Below are 14972 nucleotides of genomic sequence, written 5' to 3'. Positions count from 1 at the left end.
GAGAGAGAGAGAGAGAGAGAGAGAGAGAGAGCAAGCAAGCATTTTCAGAATGCTTCTATGATAGAAATCTTTTTTCAAACAGTCTTATTCAGAAGCTTAAATTACAAAAACAGATGAAAATGGAGCTGCTGTGGCTTACTGACTTAGCCAGAAGAAATACCATAGCACTTACTGGGACAGAATTTTTAAAACCTGTAAATGCTCCCTCCCCCTTCCCTCCCTCCCTCTCTCTCTCCCTCCCTTGCTTCCTTCTTTTCTTCCTTCCTTGCTTCCTCCCTCCCTCCCTCTGTCTCTCCTTCCTCTCCTCCTTTCCTTACATTCCTTACTTCCCTCCCTGCTTCTTTTCTTCTTTTCTTTCTTTTACTAACTCAATCATTTATTTATCGATGAACATTTATTTGGCATCTACCATGTATCAGGCATCACAAACAAGACTGAATAGGATAAATACCACTAGGTAAAACCAAACAAAATGCAGTGGGGAATCATGAGAGAGTGAGATGACATCTAGTTACCTCACTAAATGTTTCAGGAAGGAGGGGTTTGATCATTAATGATAGTGCAAAAGAATATCTTAATGTTTGGCCTTTAGGGCTGTCTCCCATGGCTGTACTAAAGTGAATAGGAGGTAAATAGCATGGCCTTAAATAATTCCATTTCTGAGCTCCACATAAATTGTATTGTGGCTTTTAAAATTGATAATATTTAAATTGATAAGTGTTGGATAACTGAGCTACAGACATCTCTGCATATAGTTAACAGTTTTAACATAAGCATTAAAAGAGAACAAGTACCAATTAGAGATTAAATCTGATTTACTTACTTATTCATTCATCCGTTCAGCAAATTCAGCAAAGCAGAATGGGAGAAGAAAAGGATGGATAAGGCAATTGGGTGAGTATGGGATCTCACATGGAAAGATGGTCCGTCTGAACCAGAATCAGAACTAGAGTATCATGAAAGACAAGAGTGAAACTCTACTTGTTCTGATAGAAATATACAATCTAGTTAAAATATTTAAAGCACCCTTTTATATGTTTGTGGATTCATCTGTATGGTTATATGATATTACTTTGCCTATGAACAACTGACAAGGTAGAAAGTTGTAATTATAAGGAAATGATTTTCAGAAATCACTTAGAATTGTGTTTGGTAGTTTTCTTTTAAGGATTTCATCAAATATTGGGCTATTTGATAAAAATTTACTTTAGTTTTTTTATAATGCCCCATATTATCCAAAAATATTTCTGAACAGAGAATTTTTTTCTGTACTGGATTTATATTAGCAGAGAAGATTTAAGAACTCGGGTTCCATTAATTTTTGGTAAACATGTAAATAAGGAACTAGAAAATACACACTGTGTTAAGATACTTATTTAAATTTTTCTCGTCTTAAAAGTAATATACAATTTATTATAGAAAAGTAAACAAAAAATCACCCCAATCTTGTTACTTTTGTGGCATTTTATTTTAGTTTTTTTCCTTGCACATCTGTGTGCATTTATATAATAAAATGGCTTGCTCTATCCGTAATGTTTTATATCCTGCTTAAATCATCTTTAAGAAGATAATTTTAATCAACTGTAATATATGAGATTACCATAATTTATTTTGCTATCTGTCTTCTTTAGGAATTTGAATAGTTTCCATGTCGTTTCCATTATTAAAAATGCTATAATGAAATATATCTATAAAGCTTTGTCCACTTCGGATTTTTTTTCTGTCATATATTTGGAAATGGAAAGGTCAAAGTATATGAACTACCAGTTCTCTTGATACACATTACTGAAATTTTCTGCTAAATTACAAAAGTCAAGGTTTTGATAGGGTAGAGATGGAAGGGTGACCTGCTACTCTGATAATTTAATAGTAAGTTAAATATCAGATTATCAATTACTGAAATGCTTTTTTTTTTTTTGTCAAGTGAAAGCACGTTTACTAAGAAAGTAAAGGAATAAAAGAAAAGAATGGCTACTCCATGGGTAGAGCAGCCCCAAGGGCTGCTGGTTGGCTATTTTTATGGTTATTTCTTGATTATTTGCTGAACAAGGGGTAGATTATTCATGAGTTTTCTGGGAAAGGGGTGGGCAATTCCCAGAACTGAGGGTTCTTCCCCTTTTAGACCATAGGGTAACTTCCTGACATTACCATGGCATTTGTAGACTGTAATGGCACTGGTAGTAGTGTCTTTTAGCATGCTAATGGGAAATACTTATTTCTTATATGTGACACACAGTTGGTTTTATGGTTTATACTTTATAGGTATTCATTTGCAATTGTGGGCATCAATATAACTGACCTGGCATATAATCTACTGATCAGCGGAGCTCTAAAAACCCATTTCTACAATATCGCCCCAGAAGCTCCAACATTGTCTCACTTTCAGCAAACATTCTGTAAGTATCCTGTTGTATAATTGTCAATACAGGTTTCTATGCTGGACGCGGTGGCTCACCCCTGTAATCCGAGTACTTTGGGAGGCCAAGGCGGGTGAATTGCCTAAGCTCAGGAGTTCAAGACCAGCCTGGCCAACATGGTGAAACCCCATCTGAACTAAAAATAAAAAAACTAGCCAGGCGTGGTGATGCGCACCTGTAATCCCAGCTACTTGGGAGGCTGAGGCAGGATAATTACTTGAACCCAGGAGGTAGAGGTTGCAGTGAACCGAGATCGTGCCACTGCACTCCATCCTGGATGACAGAGTGAGACTCCATCTCAAAAAATATAAATCATATATATATATATATATATATAGGTTTCTATAGAACACTCCCGACAAGGATCGAAGCTGAGAGATCTTTGTGATTTTGCTTTGGAGCCTTTGAACTTCCTCTTTTGGTTCTGATTTTTTTGTTTTCTCATTCAAAAATCTACACTTACATTTTCAGGCATGGTAAATTCTTCTCTTTCCTGGCTCTTGCGTAATCTCCAGTGTATCCACTTCTGGTCTGACTTAAAGACGTCATTGGTGTTTCTCTCCCTCTGATCCTCATGGCATAGCACTCAAGAGTGCAGGTTCTGAAGACAGCCTGAGTTAATTCTCAGATCTATGTTTTAGCAAAAGTGAAATCTCCAAGAAGGATTAGAAGATAAAGTCGAAACTCTCCTAGGAAGTAGAGCAAAAAGGCATAGATGGAAAATAGAAAATAAAAAAGGTTGTCAAATTAATGGATCATTCTATGAGGTCTTATAGCTGAATAATAGAAGTGCCAGAAAAATAGTGGTGAAAACTAAGGAAGGGGAATCAAATAAAGAAAGAAAGAAAAATTTTCAGAACTGAAGTATGAGTTTTCATACTTAAAGAAATAAGTACCTACACAATAGATGAATGTAGACCCACACCAAGGACCTAATCATTGTGAAATTTAATGACATTGGAAAGAGATGACCCTGAAAACTTCCAAAGCTATCACATAATGAATTGGGAATCAATATGACATTGGACTTCTCAACACTACATTGTATTCTAAAAAGTAGAATATTGTCTCCAAAAGTTAAGAGAGACTGAGCGCCGCACATCACACCTGTAATCCCAGCAGTTTGGGAGGCTGAGGTGGGAGGATTGCTTGAGCCCAGGAGTTTGAGACCAGCCCAGGCAACATAGCGAGACCCTGTCTCTACAAAAAAAATAAAAAATTAGCCAGCTGTAATCCCAGCCACTCAAGAGGCTGAGGTGAGAAGATCGTTGGAGCCCAAGGAGGTCAAGGCTGCTATGAGCTATGATTGCACCACTGCCTCCAGCCTGGGTGACAGAGCAAGACCCCATTTCAATCAATAAGTCAATCAAAGTTAAGAGAATATTTTTTAAAACTAAGGGAATATGATTTCTAGTTTAGAATTTTACAGCCGGTATAACTTACTACCTTACCAATCAAATATGGGAATAGAATAAAAACAGTTTCTTAATGCAACGTCTTAAGCATTTTACTTCCCTGTACCTTTATCGGGAAGCTTATTTCCACAAAATAAGAGAGTAATCCTAAAGGAATAAATGGGGTCTAGAAAATAGGAAATCTATCCCAGGAGAGCAGTGAAGGGAAAGCCCAAGATATCTGTGCAATTGGCTGCAAATAATAAATCTAGATTCTAGAAGGTCAGAAGGCTGTGGGAGAGACTCTTTGAAGAACCTGAAATTGACAGAATATTACCATGTTTGAACACACTGGGAGGACATTGGCATATTAAGGAGCTAGTTTAGGCTTAAATTAAGGGGAAAGCCAGGCAAATAAACAAAGAAGGCAGTTATTAATACAAAGTAAAGAAAAGGGTGAGAAAATAAGTGACTATGTGGCTGGGGTGAGTGAGAAGGAGCTAAATCTTAATCTTCTATAAAGAAAAAAAATTTTTTAAATCAAGTAATGGAAAGCATGTTGATTAGAGCTATGAAGATCGATAACCAAAATAATCAGCTAAAAGAATTGAAATGTTGCTTTAGGAAAGCAGGAATTAGGGCAGGAGACTGCTTTTTCTTTTTGTTTTTGGGATTTTTGTTTGTTTGTTTTTATAACAAGACTTGTTAAACTATTTGACTCTGAACAATGTGCATGTATAACTTAGATAAAAATGAAAAGTAAATTATAAAACACATATACTTTACAACTTGTTAATGGAAAATATAAGTCCCTTACATGCATTATCACAGCTCCTGCTTTGATAATTGAATGATTTTATTCACTCCTATAAAAATTCTGAGCATCTCCAACAAATATGATTGAGATTTTACTATGAATTAGGTTCAATGCTGAGGAAGACAGGCATTTAAACAAATACTTAAAATGTAGTGGGTCCAGCATTATCTTCAGGGAAACAAAAAAGTCTTTAAAAAAAATAAAATGTAGTGGGAGGAATTTAGTGATTGAGGAAGTAAAGACACTGCTTCTAAAAACTGGAAGTCGCTGACGCAGTGGCTCACACCTGTAATCCCAGCATTTTGGGAGGCTAAGGAGGGCAGAGCATTTGAGGTCAGGAGTTCAAGACCAGCCTGATCAACAGGGTGAAACCCTGTCTCTATGAAAAAATAGAAAAATTAGCCAGGTGTGATGGCGCACGCCTGTAATCCCAGCTACACGGGAGGCTGAGACACAAGAATCTCTTGAAACCAGGAAGTGGAGGTTGAAGTGAGCCAAGATTGCACCACTGTACTCCAGCCGGGGCGACAGAGTGAGACTCCATCTCATAAATAGATAAATATATATATATATATATATAGAAAAAGTCTGTGGCTGCCTTAATTCATTCAGCCTGGAAGTCAGGGAAGTTTCTGCAAAGCAAATGCCCCTTTTGAAGAGAACCAAAGGATGAGTGGCAGGAAATAAGGCAATGGTGGCTGAGTGGTCCGGTGAAGGCCATAAAGCAAAAGAGTAGGTGGATTTAAGAAGTAGAGCATAGGGTTTGCCGGTGACGAGAGATGGCACTGGAAGCCTAAGAGCAGGATGAAGGGCAGTCCTGAAGGGTTCGGTAAGCCTCATCAAAGTGCATCAACCTGCAGATAAAGAAAGCCTCTTGCCATGTTTCCCTGGCCCCTTATACTTGCCCTATTCTATATTTACCATGCTCATTAGGGAAGTCAGGGAAGTCGTTCTGAGGGAAGGTAGAGTGAGTTTCGTTTTAGGCATACTGAGGGTGAGCTGCTCTTGGGAAATCCATGTGGAGCTGCAGAGTGGGCATTCTCATAATGTAGGGCTCTGGAGTGCTGAAGGATTAGAAAGGTTCAAGCTACAGATTTGTGATTTGTGAGCACCTGGGAGAATATCAGAGCCACACAGTGGGGGAGCATTCCCAGGAAAGAGTCAAAGTTAGAATCATAAAGAATTGGCATTTAAGGGCAGGTTTCACTGCTGTATCCTCAGCACAAAGCCTGGTACAGGGCAGAGGTGCGTAGTAACTGGTGGGTGGGTGGGTGGGTGGATGGATGGGTGGATGGATGGATGCATAGATGGATGGAAGGCTAAAATATTGGCTGATGTTTTTTGCAGGAGAAAGGAGAGTCTAGTTTCTGTGGGAAATTTTAGCCTAGGCCAGGCACGGTGGCTCACACCTGTAATCCCAGCACTTTGGGAGGCTAAGGCAGGATGATCACTTGAGCCCAGGAGTTTGAGACCAACCTGGGTAATATGGTGAAACCCCATCTCTACAAAAGAAAAACAATATTAGTCTTGGTCTGGATTGATATGCTTCAAGAGAATCCTAGCCCAGATGAGCAAGTATGCAATAGGATTACATATTTCCTTAGGCCCTCATCAGGTTTTAGAAGCAGCAGAAACCCCCCTATGGATTGTGGTGTATGTAGGCAAAGGGACTGAGGCCTCTCTAAGGGAAACAAACTGTGCCCTAGATTCACTGTTCCTCAATCAGACATGATCAGTTCTACATGTCTCCTCTGTAATATTCTTGCAATTACCTGTGTCCTTGCATATGTCTCTGCTCTCTACTAACTGAATGCAGTGAAGCAAAACCAAGACATTCAAGCAGCAACAAATGTGCTGAAGGCTGGAATCGGAGAGCCAAATTAATATTCAAAACAAGTATTCCATCTAGGCAGAAAAATGTAAGAATATAATAGCTCCATCCTTCTGACTTTACAGTATTATTCGGTGAACACTGAGCTGCCAAGGCACTATGTTACAAAAATTGCATTCAGTCTAAAGCTCCACTGAACACACAGCCCCATTGAAATGGAGTGAGGTTAGGTGTAATGAGCAGAAGGGAAAGTACGAAGGCCAGAAGAGAAAGAGGAAACTACTTTTTCTTTGACCTCCAAAAGAAGGGACTATTCCGTAGGAATAAGAACCAGAGGAACAGAATGCACTGGAAAAGGCAGCCTATTGCTGTGGCGAAAAGTCAGCTGGTTTCAGGCCCTGGTTTCCAGCTTCCAGCTGTACCTGTTATTGTAGACCATTCGAGGAACTCATCTAAGCCCAATGTCTGCATCTGAAAGATGGAGATGTCATATCTGTGTTACCTACTCCACAAAGCTGTTGTAAGAATGCAATGAGATGGTGGAAAAATAGCCTGGCCTCTGTTTTCTCCCTCTCCTTTCCATGCCACTTTGTTAGCTTTCCTAGTGAACAAATCATCAGCTGTAACTGTACTCCTGTTTGCCTCTCTCCAACAAACCCAGCATTAGGGACCACAGGAAGTCTGCCTTTTTCTTCATCTGCAATACCTAGTACTGTGTCTGTTTCATATTTGTTCATCGGCAGATGAGTTAACTGACAGATCAGACCAAATGCATTTTTGAACACTGTGATTTGTATAAGTGAGTGGAGTTTTATGATTATAATATGCACCTTGGAAGCCAGACCACCATTTCTGCATTCTGATTAAGATCATGTTACACGGTCTCTAATTATTTTCCTGATGGGACAGAGAAAGAGAGTCCCAGGGAATCAGTCTTCAATCTTCAGAGGAAGAATCCTGAGCGTGGTGTCAGATTAGGAGCCACCAACTCCTCTACCTTTACCCAAGCCCTTTAAACCTTTCATGATGTTTTTCTATAATTGTGTGTAAGGTAGGAAAATGGGGAAACCAAATAAATCCACATTCTTCTATAACTGTGCCACACTACATCACCTTTAGAGTGAGTTGCCAATATTCCTGCACATTGTAGAAAAGATGATTTTTCATATTGCCTGTTTATCATTGTCAACAGGAGAAAAGATGCTGTCACTCATGAAATACTAATGAGATGCATTGTCAATGATTTTAATTCATAGTATTGGAAACCTGACTCTACATACAAAATAGCTATGTTTATTTGAGCTCAGAGACCAGTCAGGAAAATTTATATATGCATTTTATATAAGGAAAGAAGAAATTATAAATTATCATAGATTTATTTTAGAACCATAAAAATTATATTTAGAAGGAAGCCAAAGAAACTTTCTTTTTAGAAAGAGAATCTTCTTGACCACAGGTTCTCAACTTTAGTGACACGAGTTTCATCTTATTGAATTACAAGTCTGGTTAAGTCTAGGAGGATCTGCATTTTTAACAAGTACCCCAGATCATTCGTGGAGTATTTTAGGAGTTTGCCCAGTCACTGAAATGGACAGGTGATTGAATTCTTTTGGTTGGTTGAAGAAGATATTGAGATCAGAGGAAACAAGTTTCTGTTGATGTGCGCTAAAACAACCAGATGACAAACAGGCTCCAAATCATGGCATATGAGAAATGGTGAGGAGAAGCAGGGAAAGAGAAAAGCTCGACGCATAAAGCACACGTCAAACACTTGAGTTGGAGAAGGATTGAAGTTGTTCTGTGAAATACAGGGCAACAGATTTAGGCCCAGAATGAGGAAGAACCTTTATTTGTTTGTTTGATTTTTAGAGACAGAGTCTCTCTCTTGCTCAGGCTGCAGTGCAGTGGCACCATCCTAGCTCACTGCAGCCTCAAATTCCTGGGCTCAAGTGGTCCTCCCACCTCAGCCTCCCAAGTAGCTGAGGCTACAGGTGCAAGCCACCATAGCCAGCTTATTCTAAAAAACTTTTTGTGGCCAGGCGCAGTGGCTTACACCTGTAATCCCACCATTTTGGGAGGCCGAGGTGGGCGGATCACCTGAGGTTGGGAGTTCGAGACCAGCCTGACCAACATGGAGAAAGCCAGTCTCTACTAAAAATACAAAATTAGCCAGGCGTGGTGGCGCATGCCTGTAATCCCATCTACTCGGGAGACGGAGGCAGGAGAATCACTTGAACCCGGGAGGCAGAGGTTGTGGTGAGCCAAGATCGTGCCATTGCACTCCAGCCTGGGCAACAAGAGCGAAACTCTGTCTCAAAAAAAGAAAAAAAAAAAGAAAAACTTTTTGTAAGCCAGGTGTGGTGGCTCACACCTGTAACCCCAGCACTTTGGGTGGCCAAGGCAGGTGGATCACTTGGGGTTAGGAGTTCAAGACCAACCTGGCCAACATGGTGAAACCCCATCTCTACCAAAAATACAAAAATGAGCCAGGCATGGTGGCACATGCCTGTAGTCCCAGCTACTTAGGAGGCTAAGGCATGAGAATTGCTTGAACTTGGGAGGTGGAGGTTGCAGTAAGCTGAGATTCACCATGTGCTCTAGCCTGGGCAACAGAGCAAAACCCTGTCTCAAAAAAAGCTATTTTTTGTAGAAATGGGGTCTTCCTGTGTTGCCCAGGCTGGCCTCAAACCCCTGGCCTCAAGTGATCCTCCTGACTTGGCTTTCTAAAGTGTTGGGATTACAGGTGTGAGCCACAGTGCCTGGCAAGAAAGAAGCTTTTAAGAATCAGGTTCCTCATCCAAGGAACAAATAGTGTTGTCACCAGAGAAGTTCAAGCCTGAATGCTGCCTCTGGGAATCTAAGCATCAGATGACAAGAGACAAAGGAGGTGGCTTCTGGGGCGACTGATCCTTCTGATTTGGGTCTTTTCTGATGTGGTCAGGTTCCCACGACAGTGATAGTGGAGCCCTGGCTTGTGTAGCCTCAAGGCCAGTAGAGTGATGGGTTGGTGTGTGCCCTCATCAGAAATGTTGAAAACAGTCAGTTCTAGAGTATGACGGGCCCAAAGGCAGGCTAGTCCTAAAAGAAATGGTATAAGCCAGGCACAGTGGCATGTGCCTGTAGTCCCAGCTATTTGGGCGGCTGAGGCAGCAGGATCACATGAGGCCAGAGTTCAAGGACAGCCTGAGCAACATCGCATGATCTTGCCTCTAAAAAAAATAATAAACTTAAAAAAAAAAAAGAAATGGAACAGTCAACCCAACCCTCCTCCTAAGTTTACAGACAGACCACATATTTAAACAAGTATAAGCATACTTAATAATGTAATGAGACAAGTAACCAGTGGGAAGGGTCTGTGGAAGTGGACGAGCAGCCGGCCATGTGTGTTGGGGACAGTGAAGGTCACTCCTATTTTTGTATTAAAATAAAATATGAGTAAAGATTTTTTAAAATGTATGAAATTATGTTGAAGCATTTTTCCATACATAGCTAGTTACCAGAAAACCAAAAAGTATTGATTTTTTTTGTACTGTTAGTATCGAGTATGTTTATTCCAAATTCTCTTCTCATCCTCCCCTTCCCCATTTTCATTTATGCATGCAGGTGGAAAAACAGGGATTCAAACCAGGTTTCTGGCTCCAGAATCCTGTCTTCTATGTTCTACCTCCTTCTAATGTTAAGACAAAGAAAATTTTGCGTAATATTTGTTTTTCTTTTGTCTTCTTTTTCTTTTTCTTTTTTTGAGACAGGTATCACTCTGTCGCTGAGGCTGGAGTGCAGTGGCGCAATCACAGCTCACTGCAGCCTCGACCTCCTGAGCTCAGGTGATCCACCTCAGCCTCCCAAACAACTGGGACAACAGGCTTGGGCCACCATGCCTGGCTGTTTTTCTTTTTTTTAAACTAGGATTACTTCCTTAAGTACTTTTCTTTCTAATATATAGAGACACCTGAGCTTGTAGTAGTTTACTACCTACAAGTATCTCTGTCTCTTATACACATCTAGATGTGTATAAGAGACAGGGTGTGATCTCGGCTCACTGCAAGCTCCGCCTCCCGGGTTCACGCCATTCTCCTGCCTCAGCCTCCTGAGTAGCTGGGACTACAGGCGTCCGCCACTGGGCCCGGCTAATTTTTTTGTATTTTTAATAGAGACGGGGTTTCATCGTGGCAGGTCTCGATCTCCTGACCTCATGATCCGCCTGCCTCGGCCTCCCAAAGTGCTGGGATTACAGGCGTGAGCCACCGCGCCCGGCCTATGCACATTTCAATACTAAATGTGGTAGATAAAAATAATTAAACAAATGTGGTAATGGGAGGGGGCATAATGGGGAACGAAGCACAATGAATAGGTTCTTATATCAAATACTTCACATTTATTCCCCAAATTGTTTCAATCCCGATCACTCATGGGTAGCGTTTTTGAGACACCAAAGGATTTGAATGTGAAATTATTGCTTCAGAGCAAGGAAGTCTTATTAACAATTTCATGTGGTTTTATGACCAGGCTGTGTTGTTCAGGGTTGATTTACAATTTTTATTGTCTCATAATAGAGTGTCAGAATGCATTTGTTTGATTTGTTGGGGTAATTTAAAACTTTAGTTATATCAAATATCAAGAGAATAAAGACTGAGTGGGGTGATTTGGAAAAATTGGACCGTTACGTTAATTTAATTAGGAGGAGAAGGATGAAGTAGTCACTGTCAGCCTTTCAGACAATGTTCCCGATGCGATTCATATTCAAGAGATGACAGAACTGATTTGTCTTCCTGCTTGGGAAGAATGAGAATAATTCCAGGGCCAATTGCAATAAGCTTGCAGATTGATAGTCTTCAACTGCACTGATTTTAAAGAATAATCTTAAACAGTGGTATTTTCTAGATTTTGACATCTTCTTTGAGCTCCATGGTTGCTGTGGCTTGGTTCAGCATCTCCCTCAGCATTCAGAATGATTTTGAATGTGATTAAGAATTTTTTTTCTCCTGCATTTTTATCATTGTATTGTCTCCAACAGGCTATTTGATGCACGAATTTCATAAGTTTTGGATCGAAGAGGACCCCATGGACATAATGGAATTTAATCGTGTGAGGGAGAAATTCCGCAAGAGGATCATAAAACAGCTGCAGAACCCAGACATGGCACTGTGCCCACATTTTGCTGCCTCGGAAGGTTTAATCAACATGTAGTTGCCCACGCCAGTTTTAATGGATACCCTGGAACACTGCCTCATTGTCTTGTTAGATCTCTGCTTAGGTTGCAGCTCATGCATTGAATGCACACAGTGATTGTATGCATGCCTTTTGGTACAGTATTTTCATCTCTTGGTCATAATTCCGAGATCCCCAGAGACCACTGTTTCTGGAGTATCTGTCATCCAGTGACTGCTCATATTGTGGCATTATGCAGTGTTACATCTTGCCTTGACACCCAGGTATGGAGAGAGTTTTCTATTTTTTTAGACTTTTTTTCCTCTCCCTCATAGTTCAGCATTAAAGAATTGTATTTCTCTCGCTGTATTTTGTATGTAAGAGGTTTAGCCGAATCTTGTTCTGTGAAAGCCTTTTAATTTATTGATATGTTTCATGACTACTGCTGCTAGCTTTTCAAGCCAGGTTCATGCTTGGACCTCATTCTGATAAAGTATAAGACTTTAAAATAATACAAACAGGGCCGGGCGCAGTGGCTCCCACCTGTAATCCCAGCACTTTGGGAAGCTGAGGCGGGCAGATCACGAGGTCAAGAGATCAAGACATCCTGGCCAACACGGTGAAACCCCGTCTCTACTAAAAATAACAAAAATTAGCTGGGTGCGGTGGCGGGTGCCTGTAATCCCAGCTACTCGGGAGGCTGAGGCAGGAGAATCACTTGAACCCGGGAGGCAGAGGTTGCAGGGAGCCGAGATCATACCACTGCACTCCAACCTGGTGACAGAGCAAGACTCCATCTCAAAAATAAATAAATAAATAAATAAATAAATAAATAAATAAATAAATAAATAAAATAATACAGACAGACACATGATAAGCCAAACTGTTCCTGCAAACATAGCTACGCTTCATGAAAATGTAATGAGGCTTACAAGAAGTAACTTTAGGTAGGAGCTGTTTTTGTTTGAAGTACTGCAGAATTATATTGTAACTTCCCCTCACCCCAGTTGCAATTGTGTCCTAGTCATCTGTATATCAAACTATTTTATTCCCATAACTCCACTGGCTTGGATGCCTAAGTGTATGATGCTTGAAGCCTCAGAAAAGAAATAAGCATATTTCAAAAACTGCAAAAGGTTTTTCACTGCCTGCCTCTTGCGGAACTGGGTTACACCCTGGCACTGTTCTGATCCAAGCATATTTGCTTGGGGAACTAAGTGCTGACTAGTTTGTTTTCTATGTCAAGAGGCAATATTAAAAAACAATTTGCAAGAAAATGTGTTTCAAGAGAGCAACCTAAGCTAAGTCACTCTGCAATATTTCTTGAAAATAACGACCTTGTCTTGTATCAGTGGAAGATGTAAATTGCTTAGAAAGGGAAAAGTCAAATCGTTCCAGAACTGCTAAAAATCATTTTAAAAACCGTGATTTAGTTTGGAATTATGATTGTAGTCTGTTGAATAGTATTTACCATGGCATTTCATACCCATGGTATTTTATACCTTCTGACTATCAATTTTAGTATTATTAGATGTTTGTGTAACCACTTGCTTATTTAAATGAATTTTGAGTACTGCCTAATTGTCAGTTATATGAATAAATTACATGTCATTCTACTGTAACGTATAATGGATTTCATATTAATAGTTTCGTGCTCGTACAGCTTCTGAATATGCAAATATGTGAGTGAATAGAATGTCAAAAACAGACAACCTGGAGCTGACTATAAATCACGCCATCATTCAGAGTCAGCAGGTTCCTAACTTCCTAGGGAACCTGGCTTGGCTGTTGCTAGATAAAGCAGAAACATTAACTACCCATTGTTTTCTTGTCCTTTCTCTCCCTTCTGGGATTGCATTATCCTTTCCCTTTCAGCCATGTACCAAGTGGCAGCATTTTGCATTGCCTTTCTTATGGCCCTGTGTCCCTTCTTAGAATGAGGAAGGAAAATAGTTGGTTAGCACATGGTGGATACCATGAGTATTGACAAGAATGTATATTCCTCTCCCGAGAACTTGTCAACCTAGTTCCTCAGGCCTGCCTGAGGAGCCCTGAATTTCCACCGTAGCTGCAGCTGCTGTCGATGAAGGTGTTATTCCACATGCAGTCCAGCCTTTGCCAGCCACATGTGCTCATTGTCTCTTTTTATCCACTGCGGTCCCATGTCACTGTCACGGCTTGACAGCATGTGGCACTTACACCAGCTTGCGTCTCTTCTGTTCAGTTAGAGAGAGTTGACGCCAACAAAGCTAAGAGTTTCCCCTCTCGGCTCCTAGGATGCTTTCTTTCTATTGTATTTGAGCATGGCTGCACAATCTTAGGATGAACAAGCTCTGACAGCTCCTTTGAGCTCTGAGTATTATTAGATTTCTCATTCACACCACTTTGTGGAAGATGCATTCCACCCAGTCACGCAAAGCGAGGTGAGAAAAAGAAGAGGAGAGGTTTCAAAAGCATCAACAACTTGTGGAGTGTGTGTGTGTGTGTGTGTGTGTTTCCCTTGAGTATTTTCAGCTTATACTTATTCCATTGCATAAGGGTTGACCACATAAAATGTAAATTGTGCGGCAAGGCTCTTCCAAGTCTTCCAAAACACTACTTGCTACAATAAAAACACATTCCCTGTTTGCACTAGAGAAAGAAAACCTTTCGAAGCACTGTTTCTGAAACTTGACTGTGACCTTCCTTCTCACAGTTCTTGTTATTGTACTGAAAAAAATTTTGCCTGGTAACATGCCATCTTTTCCATATTTGAAAAGAGGCTTAAATATATACCAATCCCAAAAGACAGGGTGACCTTACAATGTATCTTCCAAAACAGAACACTGTTGAGAGAGAAAGAGGATGTCGTTAATAGTTTCTTTAGAACAACAGAGTAAACGGGGACAATTTAAGAAAACTGAGATGTTAGGTGGCCAAGAGAGACCAAGAGACAGACATAAGGATTGTCCACCCACAACGTGATTAATCAAATATGGCCCGATTTCTTTACTTTCAAGCCTCTGGCAGGAGAAGCACATCACAGAGATATAGACATTTTGATATGCAGGACACTACCCAAAATCTTAGAGACCCATCACAGGCATGGGCTTGGTTTGAGCTGAGAAATTCAGCTGCATAGATGGGGCCTAAGTTGGCAATGGGGACATAAAACCTGACAATCAAACTCCATGGCAACAAATTGTCTTGACCCATAAACATATGGTGCCAGATCCAAATTGAAGGGGAGTGCGGAGGGGAGCGGAATTGGTGGAATATGAGGATAGGAGATGGGAGATGATGGAGGGAAGAGGAAGGGGGCAGAGAAAAAGGAAAATATCAGCTAGGCCCATAGCCACTGAGCCTTCTGACACAGACTCTATTAA

General features: G+C 40.5%; 1 protein-coding gene across 3 annotated transcripts in view; it reads left to right on the top strand.

Annotated features, from left to right (window-relative positions):
• The window catches only part of ELMOD1 (ELMO/CED-12 domain containing 1), a 58519-nt gene extending 45286 nt beyond the window's left edge, over window positions 1–13233 (top strand). For all 3 annotated transcript variants that reach the window (XM_011984753.1, XM_011984750.1, XM_011984752.1), the window contains 3 exons: window positions 844–894; window positions 2263–2396; window positions 11474–13233. In XM_011984753.1, the coding sequence (XP_011840143.1) occupies window positions 844–894; window positions 2263–2396; window positions 11474–11646 (358 nt within the window). In that variant the 3' untranslated portion in view covers window positions 11647–13233. The remainder of the gene's footprint in view (window positions 1–843; window positions 895–2262; window positions 2397–11473) is intronic.
• The last annotated feature ends 1739 nt before the right edge of the window (window positions 13234–14972 follow it).

The sequence above is a fragment of the Mandrillus leucophaeus genome, unplaced genomic scaffold (assembly GCF_000951045.1).
Source record: "Mandrillus leucophaeus isolate KB7577 unplaced genomic scaffold, Mleu.le_1.0 Scaffold273, whole genome shotgun sequence".
NCBI lineage: Eukaryota > Metazoa > Chordata > Mammalia > Primates > Cercopithecidae > Mandrillus > Mandrillus leucophaeus.
The sequence above is the reverse complement of the archived record's forward strand: the minus strand, read 5'-3'. Positions and strand labels throughout refer to the sequence as shown.